The sequence below is a fragment of the Lygodium microphyllum genome, chromosome 8 (genome assembly GCF_053477565.2).
Source record: "Lygodium microphyllum isolate KBCC chromosome 8, Lygodium_microphyllum_v1.1.10, whole genome shotgun sequence".
Classification (NCBI taxonomy): Eukaryota; Viridiplantae; Streptophyta; class Polypodiopsida; order Schizaeales; family Lygodiaceae; genus Lygodium; species Lygodium microphyllum.
This window is the reverse complement of record NC_141142.1, coordinates 145,506,923-145,521,142: the sequence shown is the minus strand read 5'-3', so window position 1 is coordinate 145,521,142 and position 14,220 is coordinate 145,506,923. Positions and strand designations below refer to the sequence as shown.

Here is a 14,220-nt window from a genome sequence, read left to right as displayed (position 1 = left end):
TACGTAGGGAATTGATGGCTGCAAATAAATGTTTCATTTGTAAATGGGAGGGTCACATTGCAAGGGATTGTCCCAATGGGTAGCAAGTTGGAAAATTAGAAAATCAAGGAGGTTCTAAAGGAAAGAAGCCCGAAATATCAATGGGATTGGTGCTCGATGTTGTTAGTGATTAGCTCAATGATGATCCTACTGAGTTGTGTAGAGCATGGGGTAAAATAAGGGATCAGGATGCATTGATTTTCTTTGATAATGTTGCACAAGTCAATTTTACCTCTGTTGACATGACATCCCATCTAGCATTAGGAAGGATGAGATGAAAACCATATGGAAAATTGGAATGGCATATATAGGCCATGTAGAGCTTGTCACACCACTCATTGGAAAGCTTCGATTGCAGGTGGACAATGAAGATTTTCTCTTTGCTTCAATTGAGGGCTGTAATGTATTGCTTCGTATTCCATAGTGTCACTGTATGTATATAGTGATTGATTCTTATGCAAAAAAGATGACTATTCAGTATAAGGGAAAGGCACTTACACTTGATGTAAAGTTGAAAGGTGAATTTATCCTTGTTGAATTTGCGATTGCCATTTTTAAACTAATGAAAAATCATCTTTTAGCGTACTTGGTTTTTACTAAGGATAAAGATGATAGTGAGAATGTTGAGAATATGCCTAAGTTAGAGAAGGATTACATATCATTTCTAAAGACGTATGCTGATTGCTTCTCTTAGTCATTTTTAGGGTAGCTACCGCCTGAAAGGTTAGAAAATCATGACACAAATCTTATCCTTGGAAAAAGCCCACCTAATAAGCCACCTTATAGAGTCAGTGCAGTCTAGCAGGAGAAGATTACGAGTTAAGTAAATGAGCCATTAGAAAAAGGATTGATTTAGCCTAGCTCATCTCCTTTTTGTTCTCCAATGCTTTTGGTGCGGAAAAAGGATGGTTCTTGGTGTATGTGCATTGATTATCATGCTCTAAACAAGATTACAATGAAGAATCGCTTTTCAATTCCTCAAATCGATGATATTATGAATAGATTGTAGGGGGCATCCATATTCAACAGTATGGATTTGAAAAAGTGGGTATCATCAGATACGCATTAGATCGAAGGATGTGCCTAAGACAGCCTTTAGGACATCTTTTACGCTATACGAGTTTCTAGTCATGTCTTTTGGGCTTACGAATGCTCATGCCACTATTAATCAGATGATGGATCACATTTTCAGGTCACATAGAGGACTTGTGGACACTTTCTTTGATGACATGAGTGTGTCATAACTCTATAGAAACAGAATTTGTATCCTTTTTCATTAATTTGTCTATATAATGATTTATTAAATTTGTTTCCTTTGCACTAATTAGATATAAAGAAAAGTGTATTGGAGTTGGCCATTGATGAGTGGTCACAGGTTATGGTGGACCCACGCGGTGGGTTAGAGAAAAGATAGTTCACACTTCCATCTATATGGCCCGATTGGGCGCCTGTGACCAGAACTCACGCATATTAGGGTTAGATTCGCACACAGAAAGGATTGATGCCTTGAAGTGTGGGTTAGATCCGCCTGAATAGACAGTTACAATCAACAAGATGGCATGATCATGAAATGCTTGTACAATGTGAATGTGTGGGCTGAAAGCTTGAAATGCACATTTCTTTGCATAGGAAAGTCACATGAAGATTCTGATACCGTTTTTGCGATGTACACGGAAAAAGCTTTCATATGATACTCATATTGGGTGGGTTCCTAAATTTTAGGAGCCTCGAATTAGCCTAAAAATGCTAGTTCTAAAAAATAGGGATGTTATTCTAAAAATAGTAAATTTTGTACTCTGACTGTGCTTACTAAATTTGGTTGTTTCTATTCTTGACAGTATTCAGTCCAAAAAGGAAGGCCATAGAGAAGAGACAAGTGTCAAGACACTTGTCACACAAGTTTCCAAGTGTCCCACCACTTGTCACATCTCATAACATGTGGCTGGACACTTGTCTTGTGCTACTCCACTTTCCCCTTTTGTACTAGCTCTTCCATCTCCTATACATAAGAGCTCGTTTTTCTTCATTCAGCATCATTTTTCTTAGCTGTAAACTTATGTACAGCACCCACAGATAGCCAGAAACTGGCCCCATCCATCCCCATCATCTTTTCCCACTTTTCCATTATCAAATTCCTCCATATTCCCTCTTCTATCACTGCTGTTTTACAGAACAGCAAGCCTGTAAATTCATTACAGCACCTTCTTCTCGAGCTCTTTCTTCCATTTTAGCAACAAGAAGCAAGCCCTATCCATGTACTGCTGATCAACGATGAAGAAAGGATGATTTTCCCTCTTTCTTCTCTCATACTGTAAAGAAATCAGTTCTTATCATTGCATAATAGATAATGCATATGTGTTTGTACATCTTTGCATGATCTTGTGAGAGTGAGAATTACTTCTCCTCACTCTCAGGTTGATTGTAACTGAGCTCTTCCCTAAGGGACATAGGTTGAGCAGAATTACATTCTTTCAGAGGGGGGGGGGGGTTTTGCCCATCTTCAACCCTCAATCTTGTCTCCATTACTTTTACTTTTTCATGGCTGTAATTTTGTGAGTAATTTTCAATTTTAGCTTTAAGTGTTCATTCTCTTTTATATTGAATCTCGAAAACAAGCGAATATCATAATTGTTAAGCATACTACGTTGTTTGGGGCATTTACAGAGTGTCTATTCTAAGAACGAGACATAGCATAGAAGACACTTGGATATTGTGTTCAATGAGCTCCGTGAACATAGACTGGTTATCAATGACAAGAAAAGCGAAATTTTTTTGGTATGAAATTCACTTTTTGAAGCATATTGTATCGGTTGATGGTATTCATATGGACCCTGCAAAGGTTGAGGCAATACGATCATGGCCATCTTTGAGAAATATGCATGAGATCTGTAGTTTCTTGGGTTTGTGTTCTTACTATAGGAAAGTATGTATGTGGGTTTGTTGAAATTGCATCTCCATTGCATGCTTTTTAGAAGAAAGATGTGCCATTTAGATAAATAGCAATGGAAATTTCAGCATTTGAAAAGTTGAAGAAAAAGATGACTTCAGATCTTGTGCTTGTGTTGGCTGATCTAAGAATGTCATTTGTAGTTAAGTGTGATATATGTTGTAACAGTATTGGGGCTTTTCTTATGCAGGATGGCCGAATTGTGGCTTATGAGAGCCGAATTCTCCATGGTGCAAAAGAAAATTTGCAGGCCTATGAGAAAGAGCTTTTGGCTGTAATTCATACACTGTCTATGTGAAAACACTAATTGTTGGGGATTGATTTTATAGTGCAAACAGAACATCGGACTTTGATGTACTTTTTGACGTAGACAGATTTGTTAGAGAAGCATATGAGATGGGTAAATTTTCTCTCTATGTTTCATTTTCAAATTGTAGACATTGATGGTAAAAAGAATGTTGTGGATGATGCTTTGTCACATAAGCCACAAATATCAGATGTCAGCATGGTTTATCACACTAAGTTGGATGCCATGAAAGAGCAATATGTTGTTGATTTAAACTTTGCTAATATTTATGATCAGCTTTGCAATTGCTAGAGACATGAACACTTTGTACTAAGAGATGGATTTCTAATGACTCATGAGCGACTATGTGTCACAAAGCAGTTAAGACCTAGAGTTATCATTGAAAGTCATGCTCCTTTGTTTGCAGAACATAGATATATTAATGCTACGGTCAAGACAGTGGAGCATTTCTTTTATTGGCCAGCTTTGAGGCATGATGTACAACAGTTTGTTCAATCATGGATCGTATGCCAGAAGGTAAAGCATGATAGGCCAAAGATGCTGGGTTTATTACAGCCCTTGCCTATTCCAGATAGGCTTTGGGGAGCATTGCAATGGATATTATTTTTGAACTTCCTAAGACACCTACATGAATAAGCCCATTTCATTTAGGTGAGGAAGAAAATACAAGCTGATTATATAGCACGATTGTTTTTGCAGCACATTGCACATATTTAAGTATCATGGCGTGTCAGAGTCGATCGTTAGTGATTGAGACCCTTGGAAGATCAATTTATTTTGGAAGGGGTTGTTTGAGAATATCAGTACATATTGAAATCTCATCATCATTCCATCCACAGTCCAGAGGTACGTGAGAAGAGAGAAGGCAAGAATCAAGGCTGAGGTTGAGCTTGCAGCAGAAGCCTCCTTTAGTTTGAGGAAGCAAGTTCCACAATGTTAGATCATTTGAAGTGCTATGTTTCAAGCCACCAAACACAGTGGGAGTAGTATTTGTCGTGGGTTGAGTTTGCTTACAACAACATAATGCATAGTTTCATTGGCAAAGCTCCATTTGAGGTGGTTGAGGATGGGAAGAAGATATCATCTATCTTCCAAAGCGGACAATATGTGGACTGATGAGTAGGCAACGGCCTGGCAAGTGGGCGCAGATCCGACAGTCAGCGGCTCGATGAACAACTATGACGGCCTAGCGAGTAGGCGACGTTGGAGGTAGGTCGACATGATCAAGTGGGTGGGTTTGGTGAGTAGACAGTGGGCTGGACATGTCAGCCGTGACCAAGCAGGCGGCATGTGGTAGGTCAATGCCATCACTCATCATGGCGTTACGATTCGACAGACATTTTTCACCACTTTTTTAATTTTTTGAAATCTGTTCTCCATTGATGGATGTTTTCATGTGCAAGCACAATGTGAAATTTTGACCTGAAGAATTAGGGCTTTTCTTGGATTTGGGGATTTTGATGCAGAACATGACAATTTGACTTAGAAATTGCAAATTTGGTGCACATTTGCCCAGGAAATTTGGGGCGTTTCACATTTTAGTGAAATTTTGTCAATTTCACTGAAATTTGTGCTCATTGGACCAGAGAAATTGGGGCTTTTGCAAAATTTCATCAATTTGTGCAAGAATTGCCTGGTATATGCACTTGGGTACATCTATTGATGCAAATTGGGTAGATTTGCCTTTGAAAATTTGGGGCTTTTAACTGCAAGTGTTAAATTTTTGCCCAAGAATGCATTTGAAGTAGAAATTGCAGCAGAATTTTGGGGATTTCACATGTAATTGGTGCATTGGCCTATAAATGTGGCTGTAATTGATTGTGGAGTGCAGCAGACATTCTCTACATTTGGAAATCAATTTGCAGATCTGAAATTTCTGCACTTGGGTACATCTATTGATGCAAATTGGGTAGATTTGCCTTTGAAAATTTGGGGCTTTTAACTGCAAGTGTTAAATTTTTGCCCAAGAATGCATTTGAAGTAGAAATTGCAGCAGAATTTTGGGGATTTCACATGTAATTGGTGCATTGGCCTATAAATGTGGCTGTAATTGATTGTGGAGTGTAGCAGACATTCTCTACATTTGGAAATTAATTTGCAGATCTGAAATTTCTGCAATTTCTTGATTTTCATTGCTGGTTGGTATTTGCAGCACACAATTTTGCAATATGGCAAAAACAATGCTACAATGTCTTGGTGTAGAAGAAATAGGTGAAGCCCATCAAAGCGAAGGGAATAAGACCAGCAGGTATGGAATAAGAAGAGTGGGATGATTTGGATGAGCTTGCACGCTTTACCATAGAGCTCTCAGTGTTAGGCAACTTGCTCTTTAACATTCAGAAGCTGGATTTTGCATATGAAATGTGGCAAAGACTTGAGGAACTGCATGCTCAGAAAAGCGTAGCCGACAAGGTATATTGGTTGAAAAAGTTGATGGACCTTTGCATGAAGGAAGGTACAACTCACGTTTTTGTACATTTGAACGAGTTCATCTCAATTTTCAGTCAGCTGATTGCTTTGGATTTCCACATTGATGATGAGTTCAAGGCTGCTTTCTTGCTATGAACTTTACCTAAAAGTTGGGATACTTTCAGGACAGCTTTGAGTAACTCAAATGCTCAGTTGTTATATTTTGATGTGGAGAGTTCTTTGCGGATGGAAGAACTTAACATGCAAAATAATTGAGCAAACAAGTCTTCTAATGCATTGCACACTAGGGGCAGATTTCAGCAAAAGGATAGTTCAGAAATAGAGCGTGCAGCAAGTCTCGTGGCAAAATGTGGAGTGTCATCATTGTGTCAAGAAAGGGCACTACAAACGGGATTGTTTTCAATTGAAGAAAGAGAAAGGCAAAAGCATACACACCGAAGACAACGAGGTTGAGAAAAAGGACAGCCAACTTGCAAAGAAAAGCAGTGTGAAGATAGAGGAGGTAAATGTTGTCACTCATGAGAATGATGGTGACAGTGATGTATTCCTTGCTTTCTTTTTGAGTGCATATGCATTGATTGCATATTTTGATGATGACATGCGCACTTGGATACTTGATTCAGGTGCGTCTTTTCATGTTACACCACATCATGAGTGGTTTTTTGACTACAATGGTAGTGTACGTGGTGTTATCCACTGTTAGCAGAGTATTTGTCAGCTCATGTGTGAGTCTGAGCTTGATCTGGGCTGGGCATTTTTTATTAGGTATTTTAGGTATTTTTCTGTTGTGGCATTTTATGCCAGTGGAGCATTTTACGCACCAGTCGGCCAGCATTAAATGCTGTCCGACCAGCATTATTGCTCCCCACTTTTTCAGCTTATTTATACTCAGTGGCTCCTCCTCAGTCAGTCACATCATCTTCACCATCTGCAGACTCTGTGGAGAGAGGAGCCAGTGCCAGTGCCAGTGCCAGTGCCCACGCAGCCAGTGACTCACTGTTGTATGCGACTGTCTCGTGTTCAGATATATGGATTCCATTTTCCGTGCATACATCTGAGTTCTCATCTGTATCGTGTTCTTTCTTTTCTCTTTTCGTCTTGTGTTTCAGCAGTTTATTTCAGCACATGTTTATGCTTCCACCGCTGCTCCACTTCTGACATGGTATCAGTTTTCAGGATTTGTGTTTCTGCTGTGTTTTCTTGCTGATTTCAGGACTGTTTTGTACCCCTGCTGATCAGACGACTGCTGTCGCAGCCAGGCGACCTGTTTTAGGGTTGTTTTCAGCCTGCGTTTTTTGCAGTTTTGCCATCGCCTACTGCCTCCGCACCCTCTGCTGCCTACGCACCCTCTGCTGCTTGCGTTTTTCATCTGTAGCTGCTGGCGACAGTTTTCTACCTGTTTTTCTCCAGTTTACAGCCTGCGTTTTGCTGATTCAGCGTCTCTCGTGGCTGGGTGACTATTACTTCAGGCCGTTTTTGCTGTTTTTGGCAGTTTTTGACTGATTTTTTAACTTTCTGCAGCAAATTTTGTCTTCTATTGATCAGATTTTGGGTTATATTGTATGTGAACTCTCATTTTTTGTAGTCTGTGCTTGTGTTTTGGCTGTGTTTCCTCTCTAAATTACATCTCTTCTCTACTTCTCTTCTTATCCTCTCCATATGGCTCCTCCGTGCACTTCCACTGATGATAAGTTACATGGACTTGATTATCTCACATGGAGTGCTGTCATGAAAGCTTGGTTTGTGCAGAAGCAGCTATGGTACATCGTCTGTGGAGCTATTGCTCGACCTCTCCGTCCTTTTCTTCTTCCTGAAGATTTTGATGAGGACAACCATGCGACATCCTTGAGATTACAGGGGCGGCTTCCGGCACATTATGGAGGTGAGGCTTATGTAGCTTCAGAGAGGGGTGACGGGAAGAAGAAGTCAAAGGCCCAGTGTTACCATTGTGGCAAGAAGGGACATTTGCGGAAGGACTGCAAGAAGTTAGCGGCTTCCAGGAAGAAGGAGCAGAAGACGAAGCGGGATGCTGACTCTACCGATGAGTCCTCTCCTTCATTAGAATCTGACTTCGATCCTCCGACCAAGGTGAAGTCCAAGGCGCGGAAGGGATCCTCTTCTTCGGACCGCGGGAAGGGCTTGGTGGCCCCTTCCTCGGCTGCTTTCTAGTGGTGGTGATGAGGTCATCCCTCACGACTCTCTTGTGCCAGAGAGGGAGTGTGAGCGGGTGTTCAGATGGGGCAGCCGCGCCTCATCTATATTTTTATACAGGTGCACAGGTTCCAGAGAGGGACGTCCCTGACGCATCGACTTCAGTCTGGCGGAATCAAATCCTGGAGCTGGGATTGACATCCAGGTTCATGCTGAGCTGGTTATCTGACAGAGAGCGGGAGGCTTTCGTCTAGAGCTCACATGAGGGGACACTTTGGCGGTCTGGCCAAAGGCGGGGAATCCATGGTCACCTATGTTCAGAGGCATTTTTGACAGGATGGTCTTGTATGCTCCTGCGAGACATTGATGATGGACACAGAGACATGCTATGATCTTCTCTATTTTCAGATGTTTGGTACGATCGACATCGACATCAGGTTTTCTCCGAGGCACCTTGGTGGTGGCTTGATCACCCACTGCTTGGGTATCCATGGTTCTACTTGGTGGTTCTATGTTGTATAGTTTCTGATCCCTTTTCATTGTACTATTGTATTGTATCAGATCACTCATGATCTGAGAGAGGGTGTTAGCAGAGTATTTGTCAGCTCATGTGTGAGTCTGAGCTTGATCTGGGCTGGGCATTTTTTATTAGGTATTTTAGGTATTTTTCTGTTGTGGCATTTTATGCCAGTGGAGCATTTTATGCACCAATCGGCCAGCATTAAATGCTGTCCGACCAGCATTATTGCTCCCCACTTTTTCAGCCTATTTATACTCAGTGGCTCCTCCTCAGTCAGTCACATCATCTTCACCATCTGCAGACTCTGTGGAGAGAGGAGCCAGTGCCAGTGCCAGTGCCCACGCAGCCAGTGACTCACTGTTGTATGCGACTGTCTCGTGTTCAGATATATGGATTCCATTTCCCGTGCATACATCTAAGTTCTCATCTGTATCGTGTTCTTTCTTTTCTCTTTTTGTCTTGTGTTTCAGCAGTTTATTTCAGCACATGTTTATGCTTCCACCGCTGCTCCACTTCTGACAATCCACTTGGGGGATAACTATGCATGTAAAATTGCAGGTATTGGTAGTGTGAAATTGGAATTTCCAGCATGAATCCATGTTTGTTTTGCATAATGTGAGGCATGTACCTTAGCTCAAGAAGAGCTTGATAAGAACCGGACAGCGAGATGATGAAGGCTATCACACCACCTTTGGGGATAGCAAATGGAAAATTTGTAAAGGCTCTCGCATTGTTACCAAGGGCTCCAAAAGTGATACTTTGTATCCTTTGCATGTATCTAGTGTGCGTGACCATGTAGTTGTGAGAGTGCGCGACGGAAGAAGAACACGAACACAGAGGAGGAGAGAGAGACAGCAGAAAATGAAGAAAGAAAATCTGCACTGACTGTAATGAATGCTGAATACAAAACTGTGGACTGATCAGCCCCTGCACGCAGCCCGAAGTGTCAGTGAGGGCACCAGATTAGGTTGATGATGACAGCAGCACCGAAGACGGAGGAAGATGACGGAGTCGGAGTGTGCACCTGCCAAAGAAGGAGGGAAGATGATAATACAACTGACTGCCAAGTGGGAAATGGCTATAAATAGCCAAAAAATCCAAAAACTGGCCGACCTGAAATTTGAGGCCATAAATATGTCCGACCAGCATTTAATGCTGGTAAAAATGCCAAGAATGCTCAGAAAAATCTCGGAAAGGGTGGACAATGTCCGGCAGGTGAGGCAGGTTGAAGAATGCAGAAACTGCCCCGGAAAATGCACATAAAATCCCGACTAGAGGAGAAAATGCACTGAAATGCAATAAACTTAGTGCTCTAGAATGAGCTACCTCCTCCGTCAAAACAAGTGATAGACAAGTCAGAGCTCCTAAAGTCCTCATCTGACTCAGACTAAGGCTCACAGGCAGGAGATGACAAGGCATGACAAACATGACGGCTAATACCCCCTCTCAGATCCTGGATGTGGCAGAAGGCCAAGGGAGAAACGGATCCTGGGGTGGCAAGAGGAATGCCAAGGTCGATGAAGTCTGTCGATGTAGACTGCTGCTGAAGGAGCTCCTCACGATCCTGGGAATCCCCCTCTAAAACACTAGGGGCCAGGGAATCCACAGCCTCATCACCGAGATCGTCCCCCTCTGAAAGGGATGGGAGGTACGAGGGAACCACCGGAGGAGAAGATGGGGGATGGGAAGGAACCTGTGGAATAGAAGGTGCACAAGCGGGAACGGGTGTAGCAATAGACTGCCTCGGAGGACCCTGCATCAAAGAAGGGGAATGGAGCCTATAAAGCCCGCTCTCCTGCCAACCTGTAGATAAGACAGCTCCTGTAAGAGAATCCTCAATAACAATAGCATGCTCGGTGAAGATCACTCATGTGCCAAGCCTCGTAAGACCATAAACTGAGAGGAGGGGAAGGGCCAAATCCGGAACATGTAGGGCCTGTGAAAAGGAGATGAAGGTCGGTCGGTAAACAAAGGCAATATGCCAACACCACTAATAGGCACCGATAAAATGTCACCAACAGTGACTGAACCCTCGGATGGACGGAGATTCTGTAACAAATCACCTCGGGGAGTCATATGTGAAAAGGAGCTCGAAGGTCGGTCGGTAAACAAAGGCAATATGCCAACACCACTAATAGGCAGCGATAAAATGTCACCAACAGTGACTAAACCCTTGGATGGACGGAGATCCTGTAACAAATCACCTCGGGGAGTCATATGACTCGAAGCACCACTGTCCACTAACCAAGGCTGCGCAGAAGACACTGCAGCCACGGAAGAAGGATCCTCCTCCAAAGCATGGATATGAAGGAACACTGACTCATGGGTAACAACGGGTGTAGAGGTAGAAGAAGGGTCCGATGTAGATCCATCCTTCGCTCTCGGATGAAGGTGAGGGTACTTCTTCCTGCATTTCTCCTCGGGATGTGTCCCTTTCCCACAGTGTGGGCATTTCGGGCTCTCTGAATTTGAGTCAGAGCCTGAAGAACTGTCCTGCTTCTTAGCCTTTGACTTCGTCTTCTTCTTCTTCTGTCCTCCCGAACCTGCAACAAAGGCTCTAGTGGAGTCGGATCCACTAGCACTGACCTCTCTGAGTTGCTCGTTATGCTCCAAGACAAGCGGGGATAGCTCCTTCCATAGAAGCTTCCCACGGGTCCTCGATGTAAGAAGGCTGGTGTAGAAGACATCAAACCGAGGCGATGGCAGCTGAGTCAAAAGAATCATAGCCATGTCTTCAGAAGATATCGTCCGACCGAGAGATGCAAGCTCATCCCTCATATCCTGTAATCTGTTGATGTGGTCCTTCATGGAAGGACTATCATCAATAGCGAGTATCCGCAACTTCTTTTCAAGAGATATCTGGTGGGCAAACGTCTTCTATTGATAGAGAGACGCGAGCTTTCTCCACACATCTGCTGCAGTCTTCAACTTGTGAACATGAACAAGGATAGAATCCTGCAAACTCAGAAAGAGGAAAGATCTGGCTCTAGAATTAAGCCGATCCCATAAGGCTGCACGATCCATAGATGTCCCATCTGCGGGATCCACCTTAGGCCGAGGAATAGGAACAGAAACAAGCTCCCAAAGATCGAAGGAGTCCAAGATACACTCCACCTTGCAGGACCATAGAGAAAAGTTGGAGCCATCCAACCGGTCCTCTTTGGGCAGTTGAGGAAGTAAGGGTACCTGTACAGGGGGTACCAAAGGCTGCATCTTCGGCCCACTGGAAGGGGATCGCCGAGATACATGAATAGAAGGGGGATGGGAAAGAGGAATAGACTCCGGACGATGGTCCTCGTGATAGAAATCACGCCTTCGTTCAGATGAGTGTCGAGACAAAAGCTTGTCATCTGAGTCATCAAAGCCTGTAAACTGATGAGAAGACATCTTCCAATCTGCAAAACACCAAACACCAAAGAAAACTGTGCCGAAGCCGAAGTAGGACCAACAGTAGGGTCACCAACCACCAAGACGCAAGCTGTGATAGCCTACAAACACCTGGAGCTACAAAACGCAAGGGTATCTGATGAAGATCACCAGAACAGAAGCCGCCAGCACCAAAATGCAGCCTGGGAGTGGGTCGCCAGCAGGAGATGGGCCACCAGGAGTGGAAACGACCACCAGATCTGCAAAACGCATCCTAATGATGTGTCGCCCAGCTGAAAGAGGGGCCGCCTGATGGAAAACGCAAGCAGGAGTCGTTTGATGACGTGGCAGCCTCGGGAGTAGTTGTCTGCAGCAAACACAAGAAGAATGGCCACCTGGAGGGGCCGCCTGGGCAGTTGGAGATGAGGCGACAGCAGCAGAAGAGGGGTGAGGTATCTCTCCACAAGGTTAGGTCCTCCGTGCTCTCAGTTAGGCTCTGATACCATGTGAGAGTGCGCAACGGAAGAAGAATACGAACACAGAGGAGGAGAGAGAGACAACAGAAAATGAAGGAAGAAAATCTGCACTGACTGTAATGAATGCTGAATACAAAACTGTGGACTGATCAGCCCCTGCACGCAGCCCGAAGTGTCAGTGAGGGCACCAGATCAGGTTGATGATGACAGCAGCACCGAAGACGGAGGAAGATGACGGAGTCGGAGTGTGCACCTGCCAAAGAAGAAGGGAAGATGGACGGAGTCGGAGTGTGCACCTGCCAAAGAAGAAGGGAAGATGATAATACAGCTGACTGCCAAGTGGGAAATGGCTATAAATAGCCAAAAAACCCAAAAATTGGCCGACCTGAAATTTGAGGCCATAAATATGTCCGACCAGCATTTAATGCTGGTAAAAATGCCAGGAATGCTCATAAAAATCCCGGAAAGGGTGGACAATGTCCCGCAGGTGAGGCAGGCTGAAGAATGCAGAAACTGCCCCGGGAAATGCACATAAAATCCCGACTAGAGGAGAAAATGCACTGAAATGCAATAAACTGAGTGCTCTAGAATGAGCTACCTCCTCCGTCAAAACAAGTGATAGACAAGTCAGAGCTCCTAAAGTCCTCATCTGACTCAGATTGAGGCTCACAGGCAGGAGATGACAAGGCATGACAAACATGACTGCTAACAGTAGTCACCATAACTGAGCAGCCAAGTGTTTCTTTGGGGCATAGTCGGTTAGGACACATGAGTCAAATTGAAATGAAAGTGCTTTCTCGTTTGGGTTATTTGCCATCTTTGAGATATGTTGATTTTGAACAATGTGATCACTGTATTCATGGCAAACATGCTCAAATGTCACATAGAAAATCTCTCTCTCTAAAGTCTTCACCCTTAGAGTTGATACATTCAGATGTATGTGAGATGCCACGATTATCTCTAGGGGAAGAGAAGTATTTCATTACTTTTGTCGATGATGCCACACGTAAAGTATGGGTTTGTCCAATTCGTCGTAAAGACGAGGCCTTTGATAAATTGAAAAAAATTCCTAGCACTTGCTGAAAATTAGACCAACAAGACATTAAAGTGTCTTTGCTTTGACAATGGTGGGGAATATGTGTCCAAAGTCTTTCAAGACTTTTGTCACAGCAAAGGGATTAAAAAGGAGCTTATCGCCCCTCACAATCCACCTTCGTATACTCACTTGACTTGAGAGTGTTTGGTTGTGAGGCATTTGTGCACATTTGCAAGGAAGAACGCAACAAACTTGAGCCAAAGCCCTGTAAATGTATTTTCCTAGGATAGGTGATGAGGGTGAAATGGGGTATAGGTTATGGGATCTCGAAAAAAGGAAAATTGTACCCCGCAATGATGTTATGATCCGGGAAGATTGTATGCACAAACATCTTGAAAAGACTGAGGAAGTCAGAAGGGTTGTATTCCAGAAAGATGTACCGATATGACAACAAAGAATGCTTGCTAGATAACATCATATACCTGTTGTAAATGGCCTTGAAAATGCAGAGAAATGATGCTGAAAATGATCAGCAAGATATTGTCCATGATGTACCACAATTTCAGCAAGAAGAGATGCCTTGGAACGACTAGAACCAACTGTACAATATGTTGAACTTGTAGAACAACAAGCTGTTAATGCCGATTTGCAAGCTAAACAGCCAACAAATCTTGATCATTGGGTCCGTAGGTCGACCAGAATGCAAAGATAACGAGATAGGTTTGTTCTTGGTGTCAATTATATGGCTGTTATGTCATGTTAATAGATTGTGGTGAGCCGTCATGCTTCAAGGAAGCAATGGAGAGAAAAGATAACAAGAAATGGCATAAGGCTATGCTGTCAATCTCTCATGAAAAATGACACTTGGGATTTGACGTATTTGCCTAGAGGGCAGAAAGTGCTACCAAGCAAATGGGTTACAAAATGAAAGTCACTTCTAGTTCTTTT

General features: G+C 43.2%; 1 protein-coding gene across 2 annotated transcripts in view; it reads left to right on the top strand.

Annotated features, from left to right (window-relative positions):
• Positions 1-14,220, top strand: part of LOC148032971 (TOM1-like protein 3) — a 40,843-nt gene that overhangs the window by 16,025 nt on the left and 10,598 nt on the right. Inside the window, exon 2 of one of the 2 annotated variants that reach the window (XM_087683670.1) lies at positions 5,446-5,541. The exons of the other annotated variant lie outside the window; for it this stretch is intronic. Coding sequence (XP_087539796.1) covers positions 5,446-5,541 — 96 coding nt within the window. The remainder of the gene's footprint in view (positions 1-5,445; positions 5,542-14,220) is intronic. 2 annotated transcript variants of the gene reach the window in all.